Source organism: Eleutherodactylus coqui, chromosome 9 (genome assembly GCF_035609145.1).
Source record: "Eleutherodactylus coqui strain aEleCoq1 chromosome 9, aEleCoq1.hap1, whole genome shotgun sequence".
Taxonomy (NCBI): domain Eukaryota; kingdom Metazoa; phylum Chordata; class Amphibia; order Anura; family Eleutherodactylidae; genus Eleutherodactylus; species Eleutherodactylus coqui.
This window is the reverse complement of record NC_089845.1, coordinates 131988071-132014690: the sequence shown is the minus strand read 5'-3', so window position 1 is coordinate 132014690 and position 26620 is coordinate 131988071. Positions and strand designations below refer to the sequence as shown.

Here is a 26620-nt window from a genome sequence, read left to right as displayed (position 1 = left end):
AGATTCTCTAGGACTTTTACTACTGATGACCTATCGTCAGAATATGTCATTAGTAGCTGATTGTTAGGGGTCTGCCGATCTGGATTCCTGACGATCAGCTGATTCCCCAGCCCTGCTATCAGTGTAGCTAGCAATGCACCTAGATAGTGCTGTTCATATTGCAGTGGCCTGGGTTGGTATTGCAGGCAAAGCTCCCAATGAATTCAATGGAAGCCATGCTTGTAGTACTAAACCAGACCACTGCAATATGAATAGCGGTCACTGACAACAGGCCCAGGGAATCAGCTGATCAGCAGGAATCAAGAGCAATGGGTCCCCCAATGATCAACTATTGATGACCTATCCTGTGGAGAGACAGAACAGAGACGCCGGCGCAAGAGAGAGAGACAGAACAGAGACGCCGGCGCAAGAGAGAGAGACAGAACAGAGACGCCGGCGCAAGAGAGAGACACAGAACAGAGACGCCGGCGCAAGAGAGAGACACAGAACAGAGACGCCGGCGCAAGAGAGAGACACAGAACAGAGACGCCGGCGCAAGAGAGAGACACAGAACAGAGACGCCGGCGCAAGAGAGAGACACAGAACAGAGACGCCGGCGCAAGAGAGAGACACAGAACAGAGACGCCGGCGCAAGAGAGAGACACAGAACAGAGACGCCGGCGCAAGAGAGACAGAACAGAGACGCCTGCGCAAGAGAGACAGAACAGAGACGCCGGCGCAAGAGAGACAGAACAGAGACGCCGGCGCAAGAGAGACACAGAACAGAGACGCCGGAGCAAGAGAGACACAGAACAGAGACGCCGGCGCAAGAGAGAATGGTGACAAAAGAAAGGAAATTCTATTGGGTTCGGCTGAAACTAATCATCAAATGCCATGAAAGTCTTATACATGCGGGTCTGACATTTGGGACGGCCCTCTCTGCTGTTTCAGTACCTTTAGGCCAACCCCAGCCGCTACATTAGGTGGGGGTAGAAATAGAGAAAGATGCAGGTCTCAGAGTTGGGACCATAATAAGCTACAAAACTTTCTGATCAGAATACCCCTTTAAAGGAGATGTCCCGAGGCAGCAAGTGGGTCTATACACTTCTGTATGGCCATAATAATGCACTTTGTAATGTACATTGTGCATTAATTATGAGCCATACAGAAGTTATAAAAAGTTTTATACTTACCTGCTCCGTTGCTAGCGTCCTCGTCTCCATGGAGCCGACTAATTTTTGGCCTCCGATGGCCAAATTAGCCGCGCTTGCGCAGTCCGGGTCTTCAGCAGTCTTCTATGGAGCCGCTCGTGCCAGAGAGCGGCTCCGTGTAGCTCCGCCCCGTCACGTGCCGATTCCAGCCAATCAGGAGGCTGGAATCGGCAGTGGACCGCACAGAAGAGCTGCGGTCCACGAAGGTAGAAGATCCCGGCGGCCATCTTCAGCAGGTGAGTATGAAGACGCCGGACCGCCGGGATTCAGGTAAGCGCTGTGCGGGTGGTTTTTTTAACCCCTGCATCGGGGTTGTCTCGCGCCGAACGGGGGGGGGGTTAAAAAAAGAAAAAAACCCGTTTCGGCGCGGGACATCTCCTTTAAGTTCTATTTGCATAAAGCTAGACAACATGCATTCCCACTACTGACGCACGAAGCACAACATCTTATACCGCCACTCCGCCATGCAAAGTTAAATTAGCAGGCCGTTCAGCTCTATAGAGCGACTTGAGCCACAGATGTCAGTCATCCTTGGCATATGGTTGACGGGCCTACTTTAAGATTTACTGAAGGGACGTGCTCTGAGCATACAGCGAGTGAGAGCGATGCAAATGTATGCCAAAGGGAGGAAGCCAAGTGTGAAAAGCACAAGCATGGCACAAAATATGACATGGTGACACAGCCACTTAAACATGGGACGCTGAATCCTGATGGGCCCGGTACATCCATTGTGGATGAGCATTCCATTAATGTCACAAACGTTAGTGTAGAGGTAGGGAGAATACGAGTAGGAAATATGTCTGCCACACAGATAATCTCGCTAGTCTGGTCAAATCGACAACTACTCAAAGAATTCGGCTGCGGTAACCGTGTGTACACTATAGGGGGCACACTTAGATCCCAAGTATGAAAGCTTGTATCCTAATGAAGCCAAACTAAGAGCGAGCCCAATATGCGACAAGCATTTCCAAAACACGCAAGACGCACTAGTGGTCGGTATATTACAATATTATTTGGTATTGTAACGTGAATGAGTCATGTGACAAACAGGAGGTAGAAAAAGAGGAAGCAAGTCATATATCCTATTGGGGGATTCTAAGTAAAGGGGTTTTCTGGGACTATAATCAAAAATATTATGATGGTCCAGTAATGTAAAAAGAAAAGAAAAGAAAAAAAAAAAGCATACTTCCTTAAGTGTCCCTGGGTCCAGCATGCTTCGATCCTGCAGAAGCTACTGATACATGCAGTTTAACGCAACCAAGCACAGTGGTCAGCGGTAATAATGTCATGAACAGTATGCGGCTGTTGAAGCCTGTGATTGGCTGAGCCATCACATGCGCAACGAACAGCATGACAGCTGAGGTTTCTTCTAGGATCAGAGTGAGAAGTATTAGGGCGATTACATTGGACTCATAGGCCACTGGGTGAGGAGAACTTATTTTTCTATTTTTTTTCTTTTTACATTCCCAGCACATTGTAGAATATTTTAAGTCTTGGAAACCCCCTTTAATAGTGGGGGGTTCCTCCTTTCATTACCCTTATGTATTAGCCAAAGTGGAGAGGGGCTACAAAAAGCATCTAGCACTCCGGAGGACCAAGCACCTTCGAAGTCAATGACCTAGGCATATACTGGGCAATGAGAACTGTGTAATGCTTCATTTCTCCTGCGGTGGCACTGTGGGGAAACGGAACACTTGCTGCATACTACAGCGGATTGCTGGAGGTCTAAGCAGCATTCACTTTCAATGGGGCTGCTTAGCTATTTCTATAAGCCATATTGAAAAGAATTAATTTCTGACAACGTGTGCTCAGCCAGCACTCCATTCGCAGTGACGTCACTTCGGGGGAGTAGCGACTCTCGCAGTGACAGGAGAGTGGGACTTGGGAGTCGCGCTCTCAACTGTGAGACCCTCTCACTGATTACCAAGTTATCCCTTATCCTACGAATGGGGGATAACCTGCAATGGTGGGACAACCCCTTTAATTATTTTAAGCCACTAGTGGCCAATATTTCGTCATAAAAGCATATCAAGAGGAAAAAGAACTGTATGTGGAATCTAAGCACACCGAGACACATACTGTTATAAATCTCAATATTAAATAAGCAACCCCCCCCCCCCCAAAAAAAAAACGCATTAAAAATAGCATCAATGTGAATGAGACACAAAAAAAATTGCAAAACTCAAGTCTGAATGAAAAAAGAAAAAGCAAAAACACAAAGACAAAAATTCACATGAGTGCAAATGGGAAGCAATAAAAAGAAGAAAAAGAAAAATGCATGTGAATGTGAAGCAAAATAGAAAACACGTTTAAGAAAACATATGAATATGGAAGGGAAACAAAGAAAACAAAAAGACCCCACAAAAAGTGCGTAAGTGTGAATGGGAAGCAAAAAATAAAAATGCACAAGTATAAATGGGAGGCAAAGCAAAAAACGCTTAACCCCTTCCAATCCACTGTCTGACGTCTTCCTACATTCTGATTGAAGCTTGTACAGTTCCAATGTCAGAAGACGTCCGACAGGGTATTCTTACCGTCTATTGTCAGCCACTCCGCTGTTGGAGCCTCTCTGGCGCGCACACACTGGCTTTAGCCAGCAGATGGCACCGTTGTATAAATAGAAAAAAAGAGAAAGCGCTTTAGGAAACCCTGAATCCAAAATTGGATTGGAAAGGGTTAACAAACACATGAATGTGAACCAAAACACCTAAAAAAACCCTTAAAAATGCATACATGTGAATAAACAAAAAAACAAAAAGAATTAGTGTGCAAATTATACAAGCTCAGTCATGCCATAGTGCCCGCTGGTGCACACTGTATACAGTTAAATTCGCTCACTACGGCCCAACTCTACCACTTTGGGAGGTACTAGTTAGAGATGCGTGTGCGTAGTCGCTAAGGCAAACTATTTGAGCAAGATTCGTGTGCCGGTTGGGGGTGAGCGGTGAGTTGCGGGAGTGAGCAGGGGGGAGAGAGTGAGAGAGATCTCACCCCCCCCCCCCCCCCGTTCCTTCCCGCTGGCAGACGAATCTTTTGAGACGAGTGGGCAGGTACTCGCATAAGGCACTGCTAGCTCGCTCATCTCTAGTACTGGTGATTTTGTTTGGTTTCTGCTACCTGAACTGCATCCCGATCTGGGGTATCTTACCCAATGTCTGTAAGTAGTCCCATAAAGCTACTGCATAGAGAGCTGCACGCAACCTAAACTGGGTACTATGGCAGGCACCATTAATGGGATAAGCACGATGCGCCCTGTGATCATGTGGTTAAGCGCTGATGAAAAATAATGTTTTTATAATCCGGCTCGTCGCCTTAAAAAAAAAAAAAAAAAAAAAAAATCAACAGACTATGAAAAGTAATTCAGGAAAAAGAGAAAGCCATCTTCGGTGACTTGTAATAAAGTAGTAGGTGGCAGAGTTAATTTCATTACCCCATCTCACCTTGTTATATTTCCATACCGCCTAATGGGATAATTCATTAAAACCAGAGCAACGCAAAGGAATGGCTTCTACCCTGCTCTGTATTCTGAGCCCTTCCCAGCTTTGCCATCTCCGTAATTAACAGAACGGAATCTCGTTTGGCTACAGGACTCCATCTCGGCGCTCTTTTCTTCTCCCGGTGTAATTATCCGCTCACATTCTAGGCATATGCAAACATCTTAAGTTCCATGGGAAATGTTTGATTTTGTGTTGGTTATGGATAATCCAATCTTGCGCCCGAGATGGGAGATACTGTTCACAAAACATTAATTAGTGAAATAAATGCCTCAGAAGACAGCTTTTCTGGGAATGACGCGATGAGCAGATAAAATAGTACGCTCTCCTTCCCTCTCTGTCTGTGTGGTGACATTATAAAAAAAGTGCGATATGCAAATGAGGAGCCCAATTAACACGCAAAAACATTTAAAAAAAAAAATTACATGCCCTGACACTGGCAGGAGGTGACAGTGTTTCCAACAAAATGCTAAACTAAGAAAAAAAATGGCATTATAGCAGAGATTTAGGAAAAGAGTTTTTCGAGTGTTAGAAGAAGAAAAAAAAAAAAGTTACACGGAAAGGCAAAAATAGATAAAACCTAAATGAAAACTTCACACGGGTTTCAGAGTTATTGTATGCTCTGGCTATTCTAGAACTGAAACACTGCCAAGAAGCTCGCTGTGCTACCTGGGCAAAAAGGAAATCGGATGTTCTCAAGCAAGATAGGAGGATATAAAAAGAGAAAAAAATTATAAAAATTTTTTGGAAATGGAATGAAATGAAGTGTCAGCTTTTCTAAGAGAAGTTTTTGATTGCCTAAAACTAATCTTCTAGCATGTGATGTAACCAAGTGAGAAGATTACATTGGTTGGGATGGGGGGAGGTGGGAGGGTTGGTCCTCCATCAAGTGGTTCAGTCATCAGACTTTCATGGGGACAAGACCTTTGACAATGTTCACAGATTTTAGTCATTGACCAGGCATTATTATAATCATTTGTGTTCTGTAACAAGGTGGCACCCTCTGCGTCTATAGGAAACAAGGTTTCAACACAGACATAGAAGGGGGTTCTTTACTGTAAGAGCAGTGAGACTATGGGACTCTGCCTGAGGACGTGGTGATGGCAAATTCGATAAAAAGTTTAAGAGACCTTTCTCGAGCATTTCTATATTTCATAGTCACTAATTACTTCAGAAGGATCAGTGATCTTGGGATTATTTGGATTTCCAGACTTGGAGTTGGGAAGGAATTTTCTTTACCTAAAATGAGGAAAATTGGCGTCTATCTCATTGTGATTTTTTGCCTTCCTCTGGATTAACACTTGACAATAATAGGCTAAACTGGATAGACGATATGCCTTTTTTCAGCCTTACATACTACGTCACTATGTTCTTTTATCTAGGACACAGTGTGAGACTTCCAGTGAAGAACCTGAGGAGCACTGGAGGGTTGAAGGTTAAAATTTGATCCAATTTACTGATTTCTAAGCTTTTGGTGGAATGATTTGATACAGCCCTCCCCTTTAAGACACATTTGAAGTAGCCATCACCTGATTTATAGGACTAATTGTGCAGATGACCTCAATCTATAATACATCTGTTCCCTGAACAAATAATGCATGATGGGTAATATAAAAAAAACTCACTGAAATGCACAATTATATATAAATTAATAGTCCTGGATTAGGTCTTGATTTGAGTTTTTGATGAGAAAACGGCAAATTCAACCATCTTCTATTTTCACCAACTCTTCCTTTGAGGTTTCCCTATTTATACCTCCTTGGAGAAAGGAAGTCATGACCTCTCTTGGTATCAGAACATACAAAGCATATAGTTGGTTCTTGTCATTTCTGGTGGGTCTTTACAATCCAATTAAGGTTATCTACTCAATGGAGAATCTCACAAACTAAATCCAAACGCAATGGATGTGTTTCAAGTTACTTGGTGTCTGTGGACTCCCTTAACCTCGCTTCTTTGTGTAGTATTCCGGTTAAGACTGTACTGTCTCCTCCATGGTCTATATGATATTTTGGGTCTACTGTTATCACCCCACTTCCTAGTCAATCACCGAGTTCATGCTGAGCAAACCACGAGTAGCATGAACCAAAAGACAGGTATACTTATCCCCCCCCCCCCCATGTATGTGATATTCTGAAACACTGCCCTATTTTAGAATACACAAATTTAAGTTTAACTTGAACTGTGCTCCGAGTCACGGAGGAGGGCCACTCTCCGTGCTTAGCATGTTGATTGACAGCGCTCTCCCCATTTAGGGAAGGTATGTCACTCTACATAATGAGGGCGGCCCACTTCTGTGACTCAGAGCTCTGTTCCAAGTCAAACATGGGGGCTCTGCAAATAACTGTACCGGGGTTCATACTGCTCGTACATAACTGGTTCCCTTGGAAAAAAAACCTTCTAACAAGCCTTTATTAGTGGAATCCAGTTGCTGAGACCCCACGATCTACAAAACGACCAGGCACAATAGCTGGGCTGAGTGCTGTGCACGTTTGGCTGTTATCAGCAAGCGATCTACGGTCTGTAGGCTGTGGAGTCCCCACACTGCAACTGAAACAGCCAAACAGGCACAGAGCTCCACCCCTTCATTTTAGAGTTCAATGGTGGCCCTAGCACTAGAGATGAGCGAGCACCCAAATGCTGGGGTCCGCGTTATTCGAGTCGAGCTTTTCGTAAAATTCGAGAGCTCTACTCGAGTAACGAACCCCATTGACTACAATGTGAGACTCAAGCATTTTTGTATGTGGGACGCCGGGCGCCGAGCTTTTTTTTCTTTTCTAGGAGTTTCCTTCTTTCTCGCCTGCCTAACAAAATTTGCCAAGACGCGTGCTGCGTCATGGCAGGGAGAGGCCAAAACAGGCACGTCACAGCGGGGAGAAGCCAAAAACTGGGGCGGGGTCGAACACAGCTTGATGCTCGTTCGAGTAACGAGCACCATCGAGTACGCCAATACTCGAACGAGCATCATCGCTCAACTCTACCTAGCACCATACCTTCACTGATCAATAGTTTGACATGTCCCTATAGCACATTGGAACTAGTTTTTGTGTGTTTAGTTAACTTTTAAAAGAAAAAAATACAATAAAAGTACAGCTAGAAAACATATACACATAGTTGGTGTTGATCACACAGCATGAAAAAATGAAGTAAAACTTCCCCTTTAAGTACTAAAAAAAAGTTACACTTTCTATGTTAAGTGGAAAAAGTTCCCTGTAAATGACATTCATGCAATGTTTTCATTTTTGTCAAATCATTTTGAAAGTGTTTTTCTCGCTCGCCTCGGTGTCATGATGTTGTCCTTCACCACCTTATATTGGTATCTCAGCAAATAAACAACCAGAAAATCAGCTCTGTTCTGTCAATGTGACTCTTAATTATGTCGGGGAAAGCTTTCAGAGAGCCTGACGGCGCCACCAGCATAATGTGCCGCCGCAATGAATTAGACGGATACAGCTTATAACTTACATGTACGTATACATACCTCATATCCATCTGTATGGGGGAATAATGACATACAGGTACTCACGGAAAATACTCTCTATAGTAGGAATAAGCCCCATTTTAGCACCAGAGGCCAATTTTTTTGTTTTTTTTAACAAGGGTTTTCTCTTGAAAATAACTTTTTCAAATGAAGCGGACATCAGCTGATTGCTGCAGGCAGATCCGGCCTTATTGCTGTAATAGCCGCCCGTTTAGCGCTTGTTGCGCCAATTTCTTTGGCCAAAATGGGAACACCGCCGATTACAATGTGGCTGGCAAGATGGAAACAGAGGGTGGCTGAGTGATGCTTTTCTGCTCTAATAGAATGGGAGTTCTGCAAATAGTGTAGCATAGCAAACTACACTTTCCGGGCAGAGTTGTGGGAACAGTGTGCTCGCTGTGCTACGCTGTTTGCACAACTCCCATTGACTTCTATGGGAGTTACAGACACAAACGGGTCGGTTTCCGCTTGTGGGTATCAGCCGCAGAAAACCTGCAAATGATCATGGAAACGAATGGTCATGTATCTGTGCGGTTTTCCATGCAGATTGAAATTTATGGACGGCGTATCATTTGCGCCAAAGAAAACTCGCAAGCAGTGAATGGCATAAGAAAGTAGCATTACACCGCCCAGGCGAAAAACTAATTCAAGAGGAGTGAGCGCCTCAAACCTGCCATTGCTGTGGAGCGGCACACTGCCCCCTGCTGGTGTGGTGGTCTGGAGGGCCATCGCATACGACAGTCAGTCACCACTAGTAGTGGTATGAGGTACAATGACAGCACAGTGATATGTTCAGGACATCCTGCAGCCACATGTGTTCCTCTCATGGCGGCTTCCAAGAGGCAGCAGGATAATCCTCAGCCTCACACAAGGGGGTCACAGGAGCCCCCACAACATTGTCACACTTCCATGGCTGTCCAGTCCCCAGATTTATCACCAATACAACATGTATGGGACCATCTGGGATGCCAACTTCGACAGATTACGAGTTTGCACGATCTAGAGGCTCAGTTACAGCAAATGTGGACCGATATGCCGCAGGATACCAAACAGGACTTGAATGCCTCCCATGCCTGCATGTATCACATCTTGTATCCAAGCTAGAGGTGGTACAACAGGGTACTAGAGCCTCCATGCCTGCATGTATCACATCTTGTATCTAAGCCATAGGTGGTACAACAGGGTACTAGAGCCTCTATGTCCACCCATATCACATCTTGTATCCAAGCTAGAGGTGGTACAACAGGGTACTAGAGCCTCCATGCCTGCATGTATCACATCTTGTATCCAAGCCATAGGTGGTACAACAGGATACTAGAGCCTCTATGTCCACCCATATCACATCTTGTATCCAAGCTAGAGGTGGTACAACAGGGTACTAGAGACCTCCAGAGTGTGATAGGCAAATCAGGTGAGAGGTGCAGGGATGGAAAATGTGTTTTTGCTGCATTGGCCCTTTAACTGGGTTTTGGATTTTATGTAAATAGGGATTAATGACTAATCACCGGATTATGAAAAGTTCTACAACTATCCAAGACTGTTTAGGCCTCATTTTTAAAAACTAACTGGAAAAATTGGCCTCGTGGCCCAAAGCAACCAACCAGAGCTCAGATTAGTGATATATGAGGAACAACGTGTTCCGATTCTTCTAAGTTTGCGGCCAGCGGATCAATACATTCTCGTTTACATCCAGGAGCTGAAAAAATACTTACGGACCCAATACCACTAAGAATTTGCTACAGTTGCATCCATGGATGATTAGGTCTTGTACAACAAAAATGTCGTACATGGAGCATGAGACCAACAACCTGATCTTTTGTGAACAGGTGGATTTCGGACAAGTTAGCACAAAGATTGGAAAAGGCCCCAGTGTTCTAGAAGAGGAGATGACAGTTCTATGTATTTACCTCCGTCGTAGAAAGCACCGTATCCTCATCAAGGCTGAGCACAGCGTCGGTCGCTATGTTATCGTAAGGAAGAAAACGACTGCTCATGACCTGCAAAGACCAAGAGGAACAGAGTCATTAGAAAGTCGCACAGAAACAGCAAAGCTTCAGTACAGAAGAAACAGATAACCGTCAATGTTGGCATTAGTGTGCGGCGCTCATCCGCTCTTTTGTATTTTCGAGGCAGACAGCGGGCAGCTAGGGAACACTGATCACCAGGAGGTCACAGACCTCTGCGGAGAGCGGATTTATGGTTCTGGACAAATGCCATGAAGTAGCCTAGAAGAACCAGAGGCGGCACTACTAAGCTCCTGCAGAGCAGCGCTCCTTCCTATAAGTAGAGGTGGTAATGCCCACAAAATGGCAACATAACTAGTACTTTATAATACAAGAGATAGCAAAGTACGGGATTTCTGAACAAATATACACTGAATGGCCACTTTCCTGGTTGGGGCCTTCCTGTATGGAAAATATCCCCGTGACCTCGGAGCGCAGCATAAAATCACATGACAAGTTTTCCGTAGATCGGTTTCAGTGTGAATCCACATTAGATCAGAAAATCCAGTGATGGTTATCGGTACTAGACTAGCCAGGGCCAGGATTTCACTGCCAACTTTGCTGGGTTTTGTATGGTGTAAAGGTGTGTAGAGTATATGGAGAATGGCATAAAAAAAAACAAGTTAAAGGGAATCCTGTGGACACAAACAAATTGTATCCGAAGGGGCTCAGAAGAGGATATCATTCTCAGGAACAGAAGTGGCGCGGACAAGTTTACTGCATGCAACACTGGTGCTCCGACTAAAGAGGGCGAATACACAACTAATCGTTCCTCAGCATGGATGGGCTATAACAGCAGACAACCAACTGCAGGGCCAATGCTGTAAGAGAAACAGAAAAGTAGGATTCTAGCACAAAAATTGGATCTCTGCGCATTGAAAAAAACAGCGCCTGGTTAGATGCAGCCAGATTTCTGTTGCTTCGTGCTGATAAACCATCAGGAGCTTTGGCCTCCATTACCACCTCTATGCTGATGACACCCAGTTATACACCTCTTCCCGTGACATCTCTGCACCTTTCCTCCAAAACATCACCAACTGTCTGTCTGCTGTCTCTAACACCATGTCCTCTCTCTACCTAAAACTAAACCTCTCTAAAACTGACTTACTGGTGTTTCCTCCTTCCACCAACCGACCTCCTCCTGACATCTCCATCTCAGTGTGTGGCGTCACCATAACTCCCAAACAACATGCCCGCTGCCTTGGGGTCATATTCGACTCAGATCTCTCATTTACTCCCTACATCCAGTCAGTGGCCCGAACAGGTCGGCTGCACCTAAAGAACATCTCAAGAATCCGCTCCTTTCTCACCATAGACACGCTGAAAACGCTTATTGTTGCCCTCATCGACTCACGGCTCGATTATTGCAACTCCTTGCTGGTCGGCCTCCCCTGCACCAGACTCTACCCTCTCCAATCCATCCTGAATGCGGCAGCCAGGCTCATATTACTGTCCAGCCGCTACTCAGATGCCTCTGCCCTGTGCCGGTCACTGCACTGGCTGCCAGTTAAATACAGAATTCAATTTAAACTTATTACCTTCATCCACAAAGCCCTCCACAGTGCAGCGCCCCCCTATATCGCCTCCCTCATCTCAATCCATCACCCAGCCCGGGCTCTCCGCTCGGCAAACGAAACTAGACTGCACACCCCTCTAATTCGAACTTCTCACTCCCGCCTCCAAGACTTCTCCAGAGCAGCACCGGTCCTCTGGAACGCATTACCAAAGAACATCCGGGCAATCCAGGACTCGAAAAACTTCAGGCGTGCTCTAAAAACGCACCTCTTCAGGGATGCATACCGCATTCCCTAAACAAACCCTTCTGTACACTGCCTGATAACATGTTCCCTGACCTACTGACTGCAATCCCTGCTAGCCACCATAAACCGCTCCTGTAGTCATATTGATCCTGCCGTCGCATAGCTAAATGTCTGACTGTTGTCTGTATATAGCATCCCTCACTCTCCAGCACGCGATACTGTGCACACCTCCAGCCATTTTACCTTCTGTATCACCCCATTACTTGTAGTATGTAAGCTCGTTGGAGCAGGACCCGCACCCCTATTGTTTCCATCAGCTGATTACGATTGTAACCGTGGTTCTGTAATTTTTTGTACTTTTGTCTTTCTGTATCCCCCCTGTCTATGTAAGCGCTGCGGAATATGTTGGCGCTATACAAATAAAGATTATTATTATATAAGTCGTCAGAATTTGGCACAAGCAGCATGAATCGATGACCCCTTCCTGTTAGCTGGTCAGAACATGTCAGCACATTCATCTAATCTGCAGCAACTAGAAGCAGCTTCCTGTCCACAGGGGCCGATACCGCTGCAGAAAAATTTCATCACCTAGTGGAATCTACGTCATGACGAACAGCTGGGGTTCGGAGAGGCCAAAGGAAGTCCAATGTGTGACTAAATGGGTGTCTATAATAAGGTGGCCATTTCTACATTAAAGGGGTTGTCAGAGATGTTTTTTTTGTTCAAAACCATGTTCCTGATGCAACATAACAGTCATATACTCACCTCCCCCAGCTCCTTACATCTCCCGCACCACTGCTCAGTCCTCCGTGCCCCATGTTTGTTACAGGCTGCAGTCAACCTTTGTATGGGATGTCATAGCTGCTGTAGCCAATAACAGAGCTCAGCGATCGAGTGCGGACCTGTATCGCCATTGATGTCCCATAAACAGGCTGCTAGAGTCTGAACAATATGTCACAGAGGACACCCGAAGTCGCCTTCTCCTCCCTTTTGCATCTAAACACAGTTTCAGCACCCCATTGTTGTATTGGGCCAATTGAAATCTTAAGCCAATACTAGGACTTGGAGATGAAGCTATGAAATTTAACTGGAGCTATAAATCACTGTATTCATTTAGAACTTCAAAAAAGTGACAATTTGTTTTTTAATTTCCGAGTGAAAAATTCAAAAAGTTACAAATCCCCCAAATTATTTGCAATAAGTAGAGCACTAGGCAAAAAGATTCAGCCAATAGAAGGTCATTTCCTTGCACTTTCTCACGTCAGCACTGGACCCGATACAGTCTTAGTCTACAGCAACTATTAAGGGATTAAATCATTCCAAGGCCACCGGCTGCTGAACTCTTCCCTTAAACCTCAGAGCTGCGTGCAAAAGTTCCATGATGTATTTATTAACGTCTCAGAAACGACCCGCTATCTGACAGGGTGGCAGACACTCCATCACTCCTCTGGAGGCCTGTAATCAGGAGTGATGTGCTCTACTGAAATGGATTTCGAGACATGTCTGGACTGGAGATGCTGTGGACAAACATACTTGCTGAATTGGGATGAAAGTGGATATATGTATACAAAATATACCGATTAAGGTTTTCGCTCATGGATTAATTCTTACATTTATGGATGATATACAATAGAAGGGAAAACCTCTTTCATATATGGTGCCGGTTGGGCTACTTGCCAAACCAGCATTTTAGCCCATGGTGATCACATTAGAACTTCAGTTAATTCTACAAAAACACAGACCAGGACAAATTTCGTAAGAAAAAAAAACAAAAAGAAAAAAAAATATGTGGAGAACCAAAAGGAAACCTAGCCCTACATGTGGTTGAAATGATAGTCAGGACCTTTAGTGCTAAAGAACTAGCTGTGGTAGGGAAGGGACAGAGGTAGCAGCTGCGTCAGCACCCGGGTGCCAAAAAGTGCCAAGGCCACTTGTTCCATAAGACAAACACCAGTAATACAACTGGTACCATAGTTGGGAGTCCAATATAATCCAACACCTACTAGTCAAGCATAGGCTAAAGACCAGCTGAAATAGCCCATCAGGTCCTGGATACATGGAATCAGTCATGTCTGTTCAAAGCTTCCTATAATAAGGCACAATGGAACAATCAGATTGCTGCAAAAAGGGAATTTCCAAAAATGTGAAAAAATCCTAAGGGAGAATTGTGTAATTATACAAATAATTTGCGTACATATTAAAGAGAAGTCATCACTCTTATGCAGGCAGCAGGTAATAGAGCAGGAAAAGCTGAACAGTGATATATTATTTGGTGGTAAAAGATCTGGTATAACTTGTAATTTTTTGGTCTAAACTTCTACCCATTCAGGGCTCAGGAGTCCAGTGGGCGGTCTTAATCTTTGATCGATAGTGGCAGGTGTGGCGTTTTACTGCTCAATGGGAGTTTCAGTCCTGCCTGAGCTCACCTGCATTATGGTTTGACGGGGAAACCACCCAGTCATAAAGGGAGGGATGTCAATCAGAAATAGAACCGCCCACTGGACTCCTAAGCCTGGAATGAGCAGGGGTTTAGATCAATAAATCACATGTTTTACTGAGTCCTTGTCCACAACACTATACATCGATTTGCTCAGCTCCTCCTGCTCTGCCAATCGAGCTGCACTATTTGACAGGTTCTCTTTAAATGTAATATTTTAATGAAGACGAAAACTTTTTGGATTTGAACTTCCCCCTTAGACCCCCCCCCCCCCAAAAAAAAAGATAAAATCTTAATATTGAAAAGGAGGGTTAACGACTTTTGACCATCAGCTGTCAAAATTTTTACTTTTCCCCCCAACCAAAGCATCTGTGTGTTTGCTGATGCCTGGCACAGAGCAGAGCCTTCGACAGAAGGAGGCCGCACAAACACTACCCCATGCCTGGGTGCACACAGGAGACTTGTTTGTGGGAAGAGAAAAAAAAAAACAGCATCAAGGTCAGTACTTATACAAGGTGAAGAAGCGCTGTGTTTAAGAATTTTAAAAGGATCATTGTGCTTGCATGGCTTAAAGAAAAATATCCAAGTGGGCTCAGTGTACCAGAAACCCTCCTGATGCAGTTTACATGTCCACTGGCGCAGGCAGAAACCATTAGCTGCCAATTTAACAGAGATTGTGTTCTGTTCTTCATTCACGTCGCAGAGTTTCTTACAAAAATGAAGTTTATTTGTGACAGGAGGACACCAGGCTGTCTTTTAACCATTGCGCCATCCAATGTACAATATGTGGAGTTTTACAGAAAATGGCATAGTGACCAATAAATCTGGGCAACCTCCCAACCATATTGCAAGGGCTGGAACAATGTATCTTGGTGCTCAAGGCAGAAGTTACAGAAACTACCCAACTGTCCCCTCAGTTTCTAAAGTCCCTTTTTTCACGTTCCGATTATCGGGTTCAATCGGTCCTCAGAACGCTCGTTCGCCTGACAGTTGGGCAGTGTAAACGGGATCAACGATTAGCCGGCGACCAAACCCTCATTCATTGGCTGATCAGCCCGTTTGAGCAAGCACAAAAATGTTAGACAGCTGATAAATTGGCAGTACATCATTCCACATGAACAGGGAGAGGTACAGCTGGCCCATGGGGACAAACTATAGCATCAGTGATCATTCGTTCCCAAAGATCAATTTTCAGGCTTCGGGACAAATGTCAAGACCGAAACAGGAGGGAGGAGTTTTGCAGGCAGTTGCTGACTCCGCCATCCCTCTAATCCACTGGTTCTGGGGCCTGTTTTTGGCTATCCAACATGACGGGTGTATTCTTCAGATTTTACCAAATCTCCCAGATTGCATTGGTAGTGTTAGACTACCAATGAATTATACTAGGTCTCTAATTGGCTAGAGTTGCTCAGTTGATAAACACTGGCCAATCAAAGAGCAGTACACCGTTTGCAATAGGTAGTTAGAAAGATGCTGCAGCCACCTTGGACAACTAAAAATGGGATTTGGAACTGAAGGATTGTAGAGGTAGCAGAGAAAAACTAATGCAAGAAATATGTATCTTCCCGGAGACAGAATTTTTGCCTAAAACCAGAGGTTTTTTCAACTTTTGAGGAAATGCCATCAAGTGTTTGAAACCCCTTTAAAATCAATCACCTTCAAGGGACATTTACAACAGAGTCTAGTGTGGGTCAAGCCTTCATGAGCTTAGTATATGTGAACGAGTCAATCCAACAACAGGCTGGCACCTGCACGAAAAATATAATTTGTGACCTGCTTAATTAACAATTCCTAAATATTATTAATTGAGCCACTCTTGCTAACTCATTGGCTGCATCGGTCCGGTGGCCCTTTTGTCAGGGATGTCATCGCCACCTCTATGCACGGGGAAGTGAGGACCTGTAGGGACAGAAGAGCTGGCGAGATCGCAGCAGCGGGAAGCGTGGAAGGGCGAGTATGAATTATCTTATTTTACTACCGGAGGCTGAAGAAGTTTTTGAACTATGTCCCCAGATAACCCCTTTAGGATAGAAAGAATTGGGAAGACTCATCTGATCCTATTGTAAAGCCCAGGGTGGTCTTCAGGGTGCTTGCTTCAATACCAGGTTACTTGCAATTATTCCAGTCTAATGCCAGTAAGTAACAACCCGTTAACTCATTCATGGTAGAGAGGAGACGGCCTGTAAAGATGGCTTCTCTCATTTTTAATCAAGCGCTGGCTTGTGTTCCATGGATAAAAGGGCTGAGCAGCACAATTGTCTCACCTTGCTCTCCCCTTCAATAACTATGACAGGCACAGCAGTGGCAGGCCAGCGGTGTTTGGCAGGGAGCGGCTTGTCACAATTCCACAAGACTATGATCTGGAAAAATATAATAAACAGATACATAAATATTCCAGCAGTAAGCTTCTCTCCACGGAATATTCCTCAAATTAAAGCATCGCTGGAAAAACGTTCGAAAAAACAAAAAAACTGAATAATTTTGCTTAGAGGTTGCTAGAAACAAAAAGCAAGCATGAAATTACAGAAAAGGGTATGCAGGAAAATAGGTATGCATAGAATATAAACAGACAATGTTTACAGGGAACCGGTCACCACCTATGAGCACAATAAACTAAGTTCTGGGGCTCGTAGGCCGGGTTCCAAGCAGGCCAGGGATGTGGTTTTTATACTCACACGGCTCCCAGTTCCCCTGCTGTCATCTGCAGAAGTTGGCACCAGCGGACACATTCTGCAGCGGAGCGCATACTCTTGCAGAGAATGGCATGTATGCAGCCTACAGGGATGGGTCCGCTGTGCGCACGCACGCACCTTTCTGCAGCTGTGCTTGTGCACTACCCTAGAGGAGTCTGCTGGTACTGACTTTTGAGGATGACAGTTCGGTAACAGGGAGCCAGGTGAGTATAACTCTACATCCTCGGACTCCTTGGAAGTGGGCCTATGAGCACCGTAACTTAGTTTATGGTGCTCAAAGTTGATGACAGGTTCCCTTTTAAGGGATTGCCAGAGTTGAAAAAAAAAAATAAACAAGTTACAAATGTCCTAAAATAAATGGTTTAAAGCCACACTCCGGGTCTGGGACCACAAAGGGCAGTTCTATCACCTGCTATTGGTGTTCTGTGCCGATACCCTTCTGATTTGCCAGTTCTGGGTCCCATTTTTAGCTGTCCAAGATGGCCGATGCAATCTTTAGACTACCTCTTCCACACAGTGCATTAGTAGTGTTAGATCATCAATGCGCTATACCTGCTTTCTGATTGGCCAGCACTGCTCTTATAATCACTGCTGACCAATCACTGAGCAGTGCACAGTGTGCATTACTGTAGTCAGAAAATTACAGTGGCCATCATGGACAGCTGAAGACAAGATCCCAAACCGGTGGATCAGAGCGACATTGGCAGAAAAGAATGCCAACAAGTCAGACACTTTCCCCTTTTATCCCCGGACAGAACTTTGCTTTTAATTTAGAAAAAAAAAAACCGCAAAACTAACCCAAACTGCGCACCAACCGCATCAATCCCCAGCTGATCCAAGGAGAAGCGGTGGTGAAGTCAGTAAGGCTAAGTTTACATCTGCATTGGAGGCTGCGGCACCGATCCAGCATAAAACCACGGAAGAAATAGTCCAGCATACGATGCTATTTCATCTGGTGGAAGCTACTTGGACCTCATTATAGTCAGCAGGATCTGCCCAGGGCCGCTTGTTTCGGTCATCGGATGGATCCTACATTCTACTTTTCTAAATCACCCCCAGGAGCAGGAAAAAGTTATGCATACCGCAGATGTGAACCGTGTGGCCAGTAACCGCGCTGGATCGGCAGTAGATTGAAGAGGCGAGTATTTTCGTTTCCCCTCCCCCCACTTCCCCAACAATCCCTTTTAAGAAAAAATAAACAAAAATACACACATGCAAATGAATCAAGTGAACAGCCACCTTTTGGTCCACAACGCGGGGATAATGAATTTCTTAACACATCGTAAATGAGTTGTCCTAAAGCATCTGTATTAAAAGGAGTTTCCAGGGAAATACCATTGATGACCTATCAGGATAGGTCATCAATAGTTGATCGCTGGGGACCGTCGCATGGGACCCCAACCGATCAGCTGAGCAGGCACATGCTGCCAGCACTGCAATGATACAGAGGTTGGAGTGAAAGCCTCCGTGTAGTGGCCGATGCTTGTAACTGCAGACACGGCTCTCATTGAAATCAATGTTATTGAGGCATGGAGCACTAAACTTTCTGCAGACTGGCAGGGACCACCGGAGCATTAGAGGTGGATCGGACGGAGGAGTAATAGTTGGTTGCTATTTTAGAACATCTGCCAGAAAAACTTTTATTATACTGCTGGACAACCTCTTTAAAAGTGTATGGAACACCCTTTATTCTGGTACAGCATTGACATTCCAGCTGACACCACCAGAGGGAGCTGGAGATCTTACAGTTTATATACCGAACTCATGTGTAAGCAGTAAGCTCCCTCTAGTGGCGGGAGAAGGCAGTCAGAATTGTATTTAGGGTTTTTATCCAATTAGGAATAACATTACGACATCACATCTTGTGAGCACTAATGATGCGATGGGACTGAATATTGAGTACCTGATGACAGTACTGAGACTTTGCTACAGCGACCAGCAGCTTCAGGATTGGCTGGGACTGGGAGACCAGCGGCGTCACAGCATGGATGACTGCGGTAAACTTTGTTGGGGATTTTACACCTGAAAACAATAAAAAAAAATAAATAAATAATCCATTGACTGCAAGTGAACGATAACCTTCTATGTGGCATGAAAAGCAGAGTATACAGATTTGGCTATGTTACTAAGCACCAGAATAAACTTACGCAGGGGAAAGGAAAAAGCGGGCGCAATCAGCAACTTCCAGTAGTTTGTGTGTGTGTATACACTCGTGTGGTAAAGCCGATTATGGTTACCTTTACATTATACTTGTCTGTTATATAGGTACTATGTGAGGGTGTGACTACTGTATAATGCTGTAATTTGGGCATTGTATGGCGGTTCTTTTTGCTCAATCATTTGGGCATTGTACAGCGCTATTCAGCAATATTAGTTGGGCAACAGTGGTGTAATTTGAGGACTTTATGTGAGTATTATTTGGGCACTTTATGGTGGTATTTAAGAACTTTCTGGCAATGGATATTGATATAATTTGAGAACTTTATGGCAGCATTGTTCAGGCAATGTATAGTGTTATTAGTTGAGCAGATTATGGTAGTATTTTTGGGCACTGTATAGTGGTATTTCAGTACATTACAGTAGTATTTGGGCACTTTATAGCAGTATTATTTGGGCACTGTAGTGTGGTATTAAGCACTTTTTGGCAATAGTATGTGGGCACTGTATAGTAGTAGTATTATCTGAGCACTTTATGACAATAGTATGTTGGCAATGTATAGTAGTAGTATTATCTAAGCACTTTATGACAATAGTATGTGGGCACTGTATAGTAGTAGTATTATCTGAGCACTTTTTTGGCAATAGTATGTGGGCAATGTATAGTAGTAGTATTATCTGAGCACTTTATGACAATAGTATGTTGGCAATGTATAGTAGTAGTATTATCTAAGCACTTTATGACAATAGTATGTGGGCACTGTATAGTAGTAGTATTATCTGAGTACTTTTTGGCAATAGTATGTGGGCACTGTATAGTAGTAGTATCTGAGCACTTTTTGGCAATAGTATGTGGGCAATGTATAGTAGTAGTATTATCTGAGCACTTTTTGGCAATAGTATGTGGGCACTGTATAGTAGTAGTATTATCTGAGCACTTTTTGGCAATAGTATGTTGGCAATGTATAGTAGTAGTATTATCTGAGCACTTTATGACAATAGTATGTGGGCACTGTATAGTAGTAGTATTATCTGAGCACTTTTTGGCAATAGTATGTGGGCACTGTATAGTAGTAGTATTATCTGAGCACTTTTTGGCAATAGTATGTGGGCACTGTATAGTAGTAGTATTATCTGAGCACTTTATTGCAATATCAGTTGGGCTATGTATAGTTGCATTATTTGAACACTGACAATTGTTTGTATAACGGATATTATTTGAGCACTTTATAGCGGTATTATTTCAGCACTCTTTGGCACTATACTAAAATAGAACATAAAATTCTATTAACTACAAGTTAATATTTTTATTCTTTATTTGGAAACATAAAATAAAATGTATTTTCCACTTTTGCAGCCTGAACAGTTATCCAAATCCTTAGTGCTACGGCGCATCGTCTATGCAATCTGTACAAACAGCCTTTTGTCTAAATTGATGGCCAGGAGGATGGATATATTCAGTTGGAGACCCCTTCATCATCGGGTCACGAAGAGGAATCACTTACCTAGATTAGCGTAGTAGTAGGGAAAATCGCCTAGATATGATGAGTACTGGGGCAGCACAAAGAGTCCTCCAGGATGCTTGTTCCATATTAAACTGTTGCGTGATATGTGCTTGAAAATTCTGTCCTGAATTATCTGGAAAGAGAATAAAAAAATAAAAGGATTTAAAAAAATAGAAAAAGAAAGAAACAAGCTGAAGGGAACACTTCGCTTGAGCCATTTTCACCCGAGCGTCCTCTTCAATCAGCAGTTAGCTAAGCATCGCTATCAAGGCGTCTTGCTGAGAGCGGCCGCGGACATTGTTATCTATTCAGGCTGCCGAACTGCTGAATAACCAGAAAGAGGGCGCTCTGCGGCGACTACGGGGAACTGGACAGCTGCGGAGGCAGCACTGCTCCTGAGCAAAAACACTGTGTATCATCAAAAATGGGGAAAAAAAAATTAAAAATTGTCAAAAAAATAAAAAAAAAGTCTTCCAATACATTTTTAGGATTAGCAAAATATACATAGAAGTCCTTACTGGCTAATGTCCATCCACCCTGAGTGGGCGGTTGTTCCGTCTACCCCTACTTCTTTTACCCCACTCTTCGGGCAGGTTATCTGGGGCCACTAGACTCAGGTTTTTGGCGTTTTCGACGGCAAGAATAGCACAGGCGAGTTTTCCGTGCAAGTTCTATCTGAGTTGATCAGAACTCTTACGGAAAAAGAACCCAATCATCCAAATCGGTTGATTCACACTTGCAATTTTTCACTTAAGACTGATAGTCCGAGTTTGAAAAATCGTTGCATGTCCTGTCCTGGTCCGATTCGCAGGTGAGATTAGGACATGCAAATGTGAAGTCTGGCACATCGGACAGGACATAGATGGGATGTTCATGAGCTGTCCAATAAGACTTGTGCAACTTTTTCTTGGCCGTCTGAATACAGCTTCAAGAGGTTTTTTTTTAGCCCTGTTTGTGTTATGATAAAAATGGTCTATTAGGTTTACTTTTGTGTCCCTATGTGCAGGTTTTGTGTGACATGATGTACAGAGCAGGAACCGCGGGGGAGGATCTGTTACCAGGCAATGGCTAGGATTATAAATGTCTGAGTCACGGTAGGGTAGTGATGCAGTTGGGCACGGTCCGAGCAGAAGAGAGTCTGCTAGCTGGCCTCAAGGTGAAGGACAGAGCCTGAGTGTGGTTTACCGCTGCTCCTGACTAGACCCTGTACAAGCCATCATTCAAGAGCCAATGCCCGACTGGCTGTGGCATCTGTGGCAAAAATAAGCCGTTTGTTGACGTGCCGGAAGCAAGACCGGGAGCGGTAATTTTGAAAGTGGTTTAAAAGGGGTTGTCTGGGAATTTTGGGACTTTTTTCTAATCGATGATCTATCCTCAGAATAGGTCATGAACAGCTGAGTGGTGGGGGCTACCACTCCGGATCCCCGCCAATCAGCTGACCCCTGAAAGATGCAGTGAGAGCTGTACCTGGCACTACCAAATCACGCCTTCCAGCACTGTCTGGACTGACAGCGGGGATCGGCAGTGATCCTGAGCAGCAAACACCGCCGATCATTTATTGATGAACTATCCTGAGGATGTCAACAAAAAAGAAAAGTTACGGTTAACCCCTTTGACCAAGGAGAAGTACTTGAAAAAGTTTAGATGTAAAATAATACGCAAAAATAAAAAGAAATGCTAAAAAAAAAAAAAAAAAAGAAACTACATCCCCGGAATAATAGATTCCTCTATATTGGACATTACCAGGGTTCCTGAAAAGTAATGAATGTAATAATTGTAATATATGATGGGACTGCATTTCGTCAATAGTATGATTGAATTGGTTTATCCATCTCCAAGATCAATGCGGCGATGCTCCGAGACCTAGTGCGCCGTATTTAAAGTAGCTTTTGAAATATCTGTATTATATGCAAAAAGTTCTGCTTCCACCACGAAGCCGGTGATGTCCTAAATCATTTACAGTACATTAATACGTCATTAACTTGATAGAGAGCCGCGCAGTGCAGCCCGTGTATGCAGAACACATTAAAATAAGCCACATTAATACCGAAGGTTTTCAACTACAGATTTACGGCTTTAAATAATAACAGCGCGATGTAGGATCTTATGTTATTTTCATTCTCAGAGTATCCCCCAATGCGGTAATTACTGTGGTAACATTTTAACCTACGTGGCTTGGGCCTTCATAACGAGCAAGGCCAAGTATAAATACTGCGCTGAAAACCAATTTGTACAAATAATTAGTTTGCCTGGTATTCGGGTGCAGAGTTCACGACTCGATGGCAAAATTAACATGGCATGCCATCTGCGGTCAGCTGTCCTCGGCTCTCGTATCGCTCTCGCTCACCGACGAACACATCTGAAGGCCAAAAGGCTCAAACTGAAAAATTCAATTTTCATTGATTGGCTGGGTGAAAAGGTAAATGGTGAGAAGTCTATGAGCAAAACGGAGAGAGAGAGAGAGGGGGGGTGATAGAGAAAAGAGATATATGTATCACGTAGAACAGCTCATACGGTGACCCTTGCGCTCGGCTCTCTGGGTGACCTCTCCCCGTTTATCTTCCAGTAATGGAGTGTGAATGATTTATTAACATGGTCTCAGGCAATAGAAACCACCGTAGTCATCTCTATATAATGCCGGAATATGGACACCTGAGATATGCATTGTGGATTCATAATGCACTGTTCTTCACTGAGGCCTAAGGATAGGCTGTTGTTCCTTGGAGAGACCGCCAAGTTGGCATTAGGAGTCTTATTGCCAGGCAATGCTCCCTGGGAAAAAGGGCATGCAAATAAGTTGTCGCCCTGGATGAGAGAATTGCATGCTGTTCTTCAGTCATTGCGCACACACTTTACCGTTCTCTATGGAAGCACACGGACCAAAGAAGAGAGCTATGCTCATAGCCAGGGTGCTGACTCCCACTGGTGACCGCATGGGAATGGGGAGCCGGTACGTATAAGCAGTACACCCCCAGACACCACATTCCCTGTCCTAGAAGCACCATTACTTAGTTTGTCGTGTTATAGGATGTGCCAGGTTTTCTTTAAAGCAATTGTCATTCAGAATTATAAATACAGTCCTTAATTAAACATTTTTTTGTATTTACCAGCATTAAAAAATGTTTCTATCCCAAGATATTCCAGAACTAATGTTAGACTAGCGCCACCTAATGTTTCTATTCTGTGTCCACTTCAGCAATTGTTAAAAGGTGGACACACCTACTTAGCCATGCTTCTTTGCAGTGACGCTGCTTAAAGGTGCCTGTATTGGGGCAACTACCGGCCCGTGTAATCACTCAGATGAGCGAGGGATCTCACCGTCTCTGGCAGACTATCGCAAAAAAGTGTATGAAAGCAAAGGAGCAATAGTTGCTGGGAGGGCTGCACCTGACAGTCGTCCCATGTGGCGCTACAAAGTCGCAAGTGGTACTATAAAGTCACACGACTTTGCGGCACTTCCTGCGAAGATTTATTTTAGGGGGGGGGGGGTTGGGGTGAGCGGTGTTGAAATATAGGCCCTACACCGGAAAAAAAAAGGAAAAAAAGAATATATCACCTTGGAAACGCTGTTCGGCTCGGCTGCATCTTCTTCCTGGTCCCTGGCACTGTTGTTCATCATCTCTCCTCGCTGGAGATCGAAAAATACCCACCTCCTGGAAGCGCTGCCCCTAATTGGTTGAGTGTTGTAAGGCTTAGCCAATCACAGTCAGTGCTTGATAAACCAATCACAGCCATTCATTGAGCGCTGGCTCTGATTAACTGAGTGCTGTGATGCTCAGCCAATCAGAAGCAGTGCTTTTTGGAGGCGGGAATTTTTCAATCTCCGGCCAGTGCCACAGCCCGGGGAGAACAAGGAGCCAACATCGCTTCTAAGGTGATGTATTTTTTTTTTATATTATCCTGCAGCTAGGGCTTAGTTTAGGGCTCTGATTCCTACTGTCAAAGTTCCATCACACACACAAAAACAATCGCGTTTTCGTGCAATGAGATGCAACAGAGAGGAAGGCTCCAAAGGGAAACATGGGCTACAAAACCTCACGAGTCGCTGCATATCAAGATTTTGGCTCGCAATGTTGCATGCTACAAAACATCACAAATGTGAAGGAACCCCTAGGAAAAGCATGGGCTTCACATACATTTATAGCATATTTATAGCATTCTCAACGCGAGAAAAATCGCACAACTTTGTCGTCCGTGTTAACGAGGCCTTACTCCCATCATTTGCTTAACATCTCTTCTGACATTGGAGAAGACGCAGCAACTGTAGAAGCAGCAGCTCACCGCACCACTGGTCCCTCCACATACCCAATGGAGCAGAGAGAAAAACCAGGCAGAGTAGGTGGAACAATTACTGATGTAGATACAATAGAAACAGCAAATGGCGCTATTATAACATTAATCCTAGGGATAGAAACAGTAGGTGGCGCTATTCGAAATAGAAGTCCTGGAATATCTGCGGAAATAAACAGCAGATGGCTCTATTCTATCATTAGTCCTAGAAATCTGGGGATATAAACAGCAGGTGGCGCTATCCTAACATCAGTCCTGGAATATCTAAGGAGAGGAACTTTTTTTTTCTTCTATTAATAAGTGTAAATCCCAAAAATTATTATGGGCTGGGTGCAACTCTAAAAATTTCTTGTAGGGCAAACCCTTTAAGCACCCTTCCTGTCCCATGACATACATGTACGTCATGTGAGGGGAGGGGTGTGCATAAAATGCTATACTTGTATGGAATGTAGATGGAGCGAGTTTAGGAGCTGAGCCTGCGCCATGCACAGGGGGAGCAAGCTTTAACTAACAGCCAGAGCCTCGCTGTAATGATAGGGATCACAAAGAACTTCAATATCCACTATCAACACCTTACATGAAGTGATTATTTTTGGCATATTAAGCGGTTAACGGATGGAACTTAGAGATGGGCGAGCATACTCGCTAAGGGCAATTACTCGAGCGAGTTGCGGGAGTGAGCAGGGCAGAGCGGGGAAAGAGAGGGAGAGAGAGATCTTTTCCCTGGCGCTCCCCAACGGCACCCGAATCTTTTCTTCCGAGCGGGCAGGTACTTACTAAGGACAATGCTCTCGAGTAATTGCCCTTAGCGAGTATGCTCGCTCATCTCTACACTTGATCCTTCTGTGAGGTCATCGGCCCTCTGCAATGCAATCACGCGGGCTGATGGATTTCCATGGCAACTGGATGCCAGACAATGGCCTCTGGGTCACCTATGGCTTGTCATAGCCGAAAAAATTGATAATACACTGCAGTTCTTCTGTACTACAGTGTATTATCTGAGTGATCATATGATCGCAGGTCCAGGTCCCCTACAGATACATAAGAAAAAAAGGTAAAAGATGTAAATATAAATAAAAAAAATATCCAGGTAAAAAAGCCTCTCTCTGAGCCCCCTCCTTTGCTTTCTGAAGAAAAAATGCATGTTTGGTTTCACCACATCCGTAACAAATTGTATAATAAAATTAACACACTTTTTACCCAACATGGCAAATGCATTAAAAGAGACGCACAAAACGAGCCCTCCAAAAACAAAACGCCTCCTTTGTTCATTTAGTCTCCCCCAAAACGTAATAAAAGCAATAAAAAAAAAGAGAGAATATAGAGGGAATATAGTCATATGTCCCCAAAATGGCACCAATAAAAACTACAGCTCGTGATGCAAAAACAAGCCCTCATACAGCTCCGTCCATGGAGAAATAAAGAGCTGTCTATAGTCAATAAAGTATCTGCCACGTTCCACAGTCTTCTCTGAAGTAGTTTGACTTTCACTGCAGAGATTGATGTCTCGCACGCACAGAGGCGCAGTATTCAGCAAGTCACCAGGAGAATTCAACAGACTTCTTACAACTTCGCAAAACTTTTTTTTTTTCTCTCTTCCTTACTGTAGATCC

General features: G+C 44.1%; 1 protein-coding gene across 1 annotated transcript in view; it reads right to left on the bottom strand.

Moving 5' to 3' along the window:
• The window catches only part of EXT1 (exostosin glycosyltransferase 1), a 261124-nt gene that overhangs the window by 9505 nt on the left and 224999 nt on the right, over nucleotides 1-26620 (bottom strand). Inside the window, exons 5-8 of the mRNA XM_066578521.1 lie at nucleotides 20718-20850; nucleotides 18959-19077; nucleotides 16627-16722; nucleotides 10070-10159 (exon numbers count right to left, since the gene is read on the bottom strand). Of these exons, the coding sequence (XP_066434618.1) occupies nucleotides 10070-10159; nucleotides 16627-16722; nucleotides 18959-19077; nucleotides 20718-20850 (438 nt within the window). The remainder of the gene's footprint in view (nucleotides 1-10069; nucleotides 10160-16626; nucleotides 16723-18958; nucleotides 19078-20717; nucleotides 20851-26620) is intronic.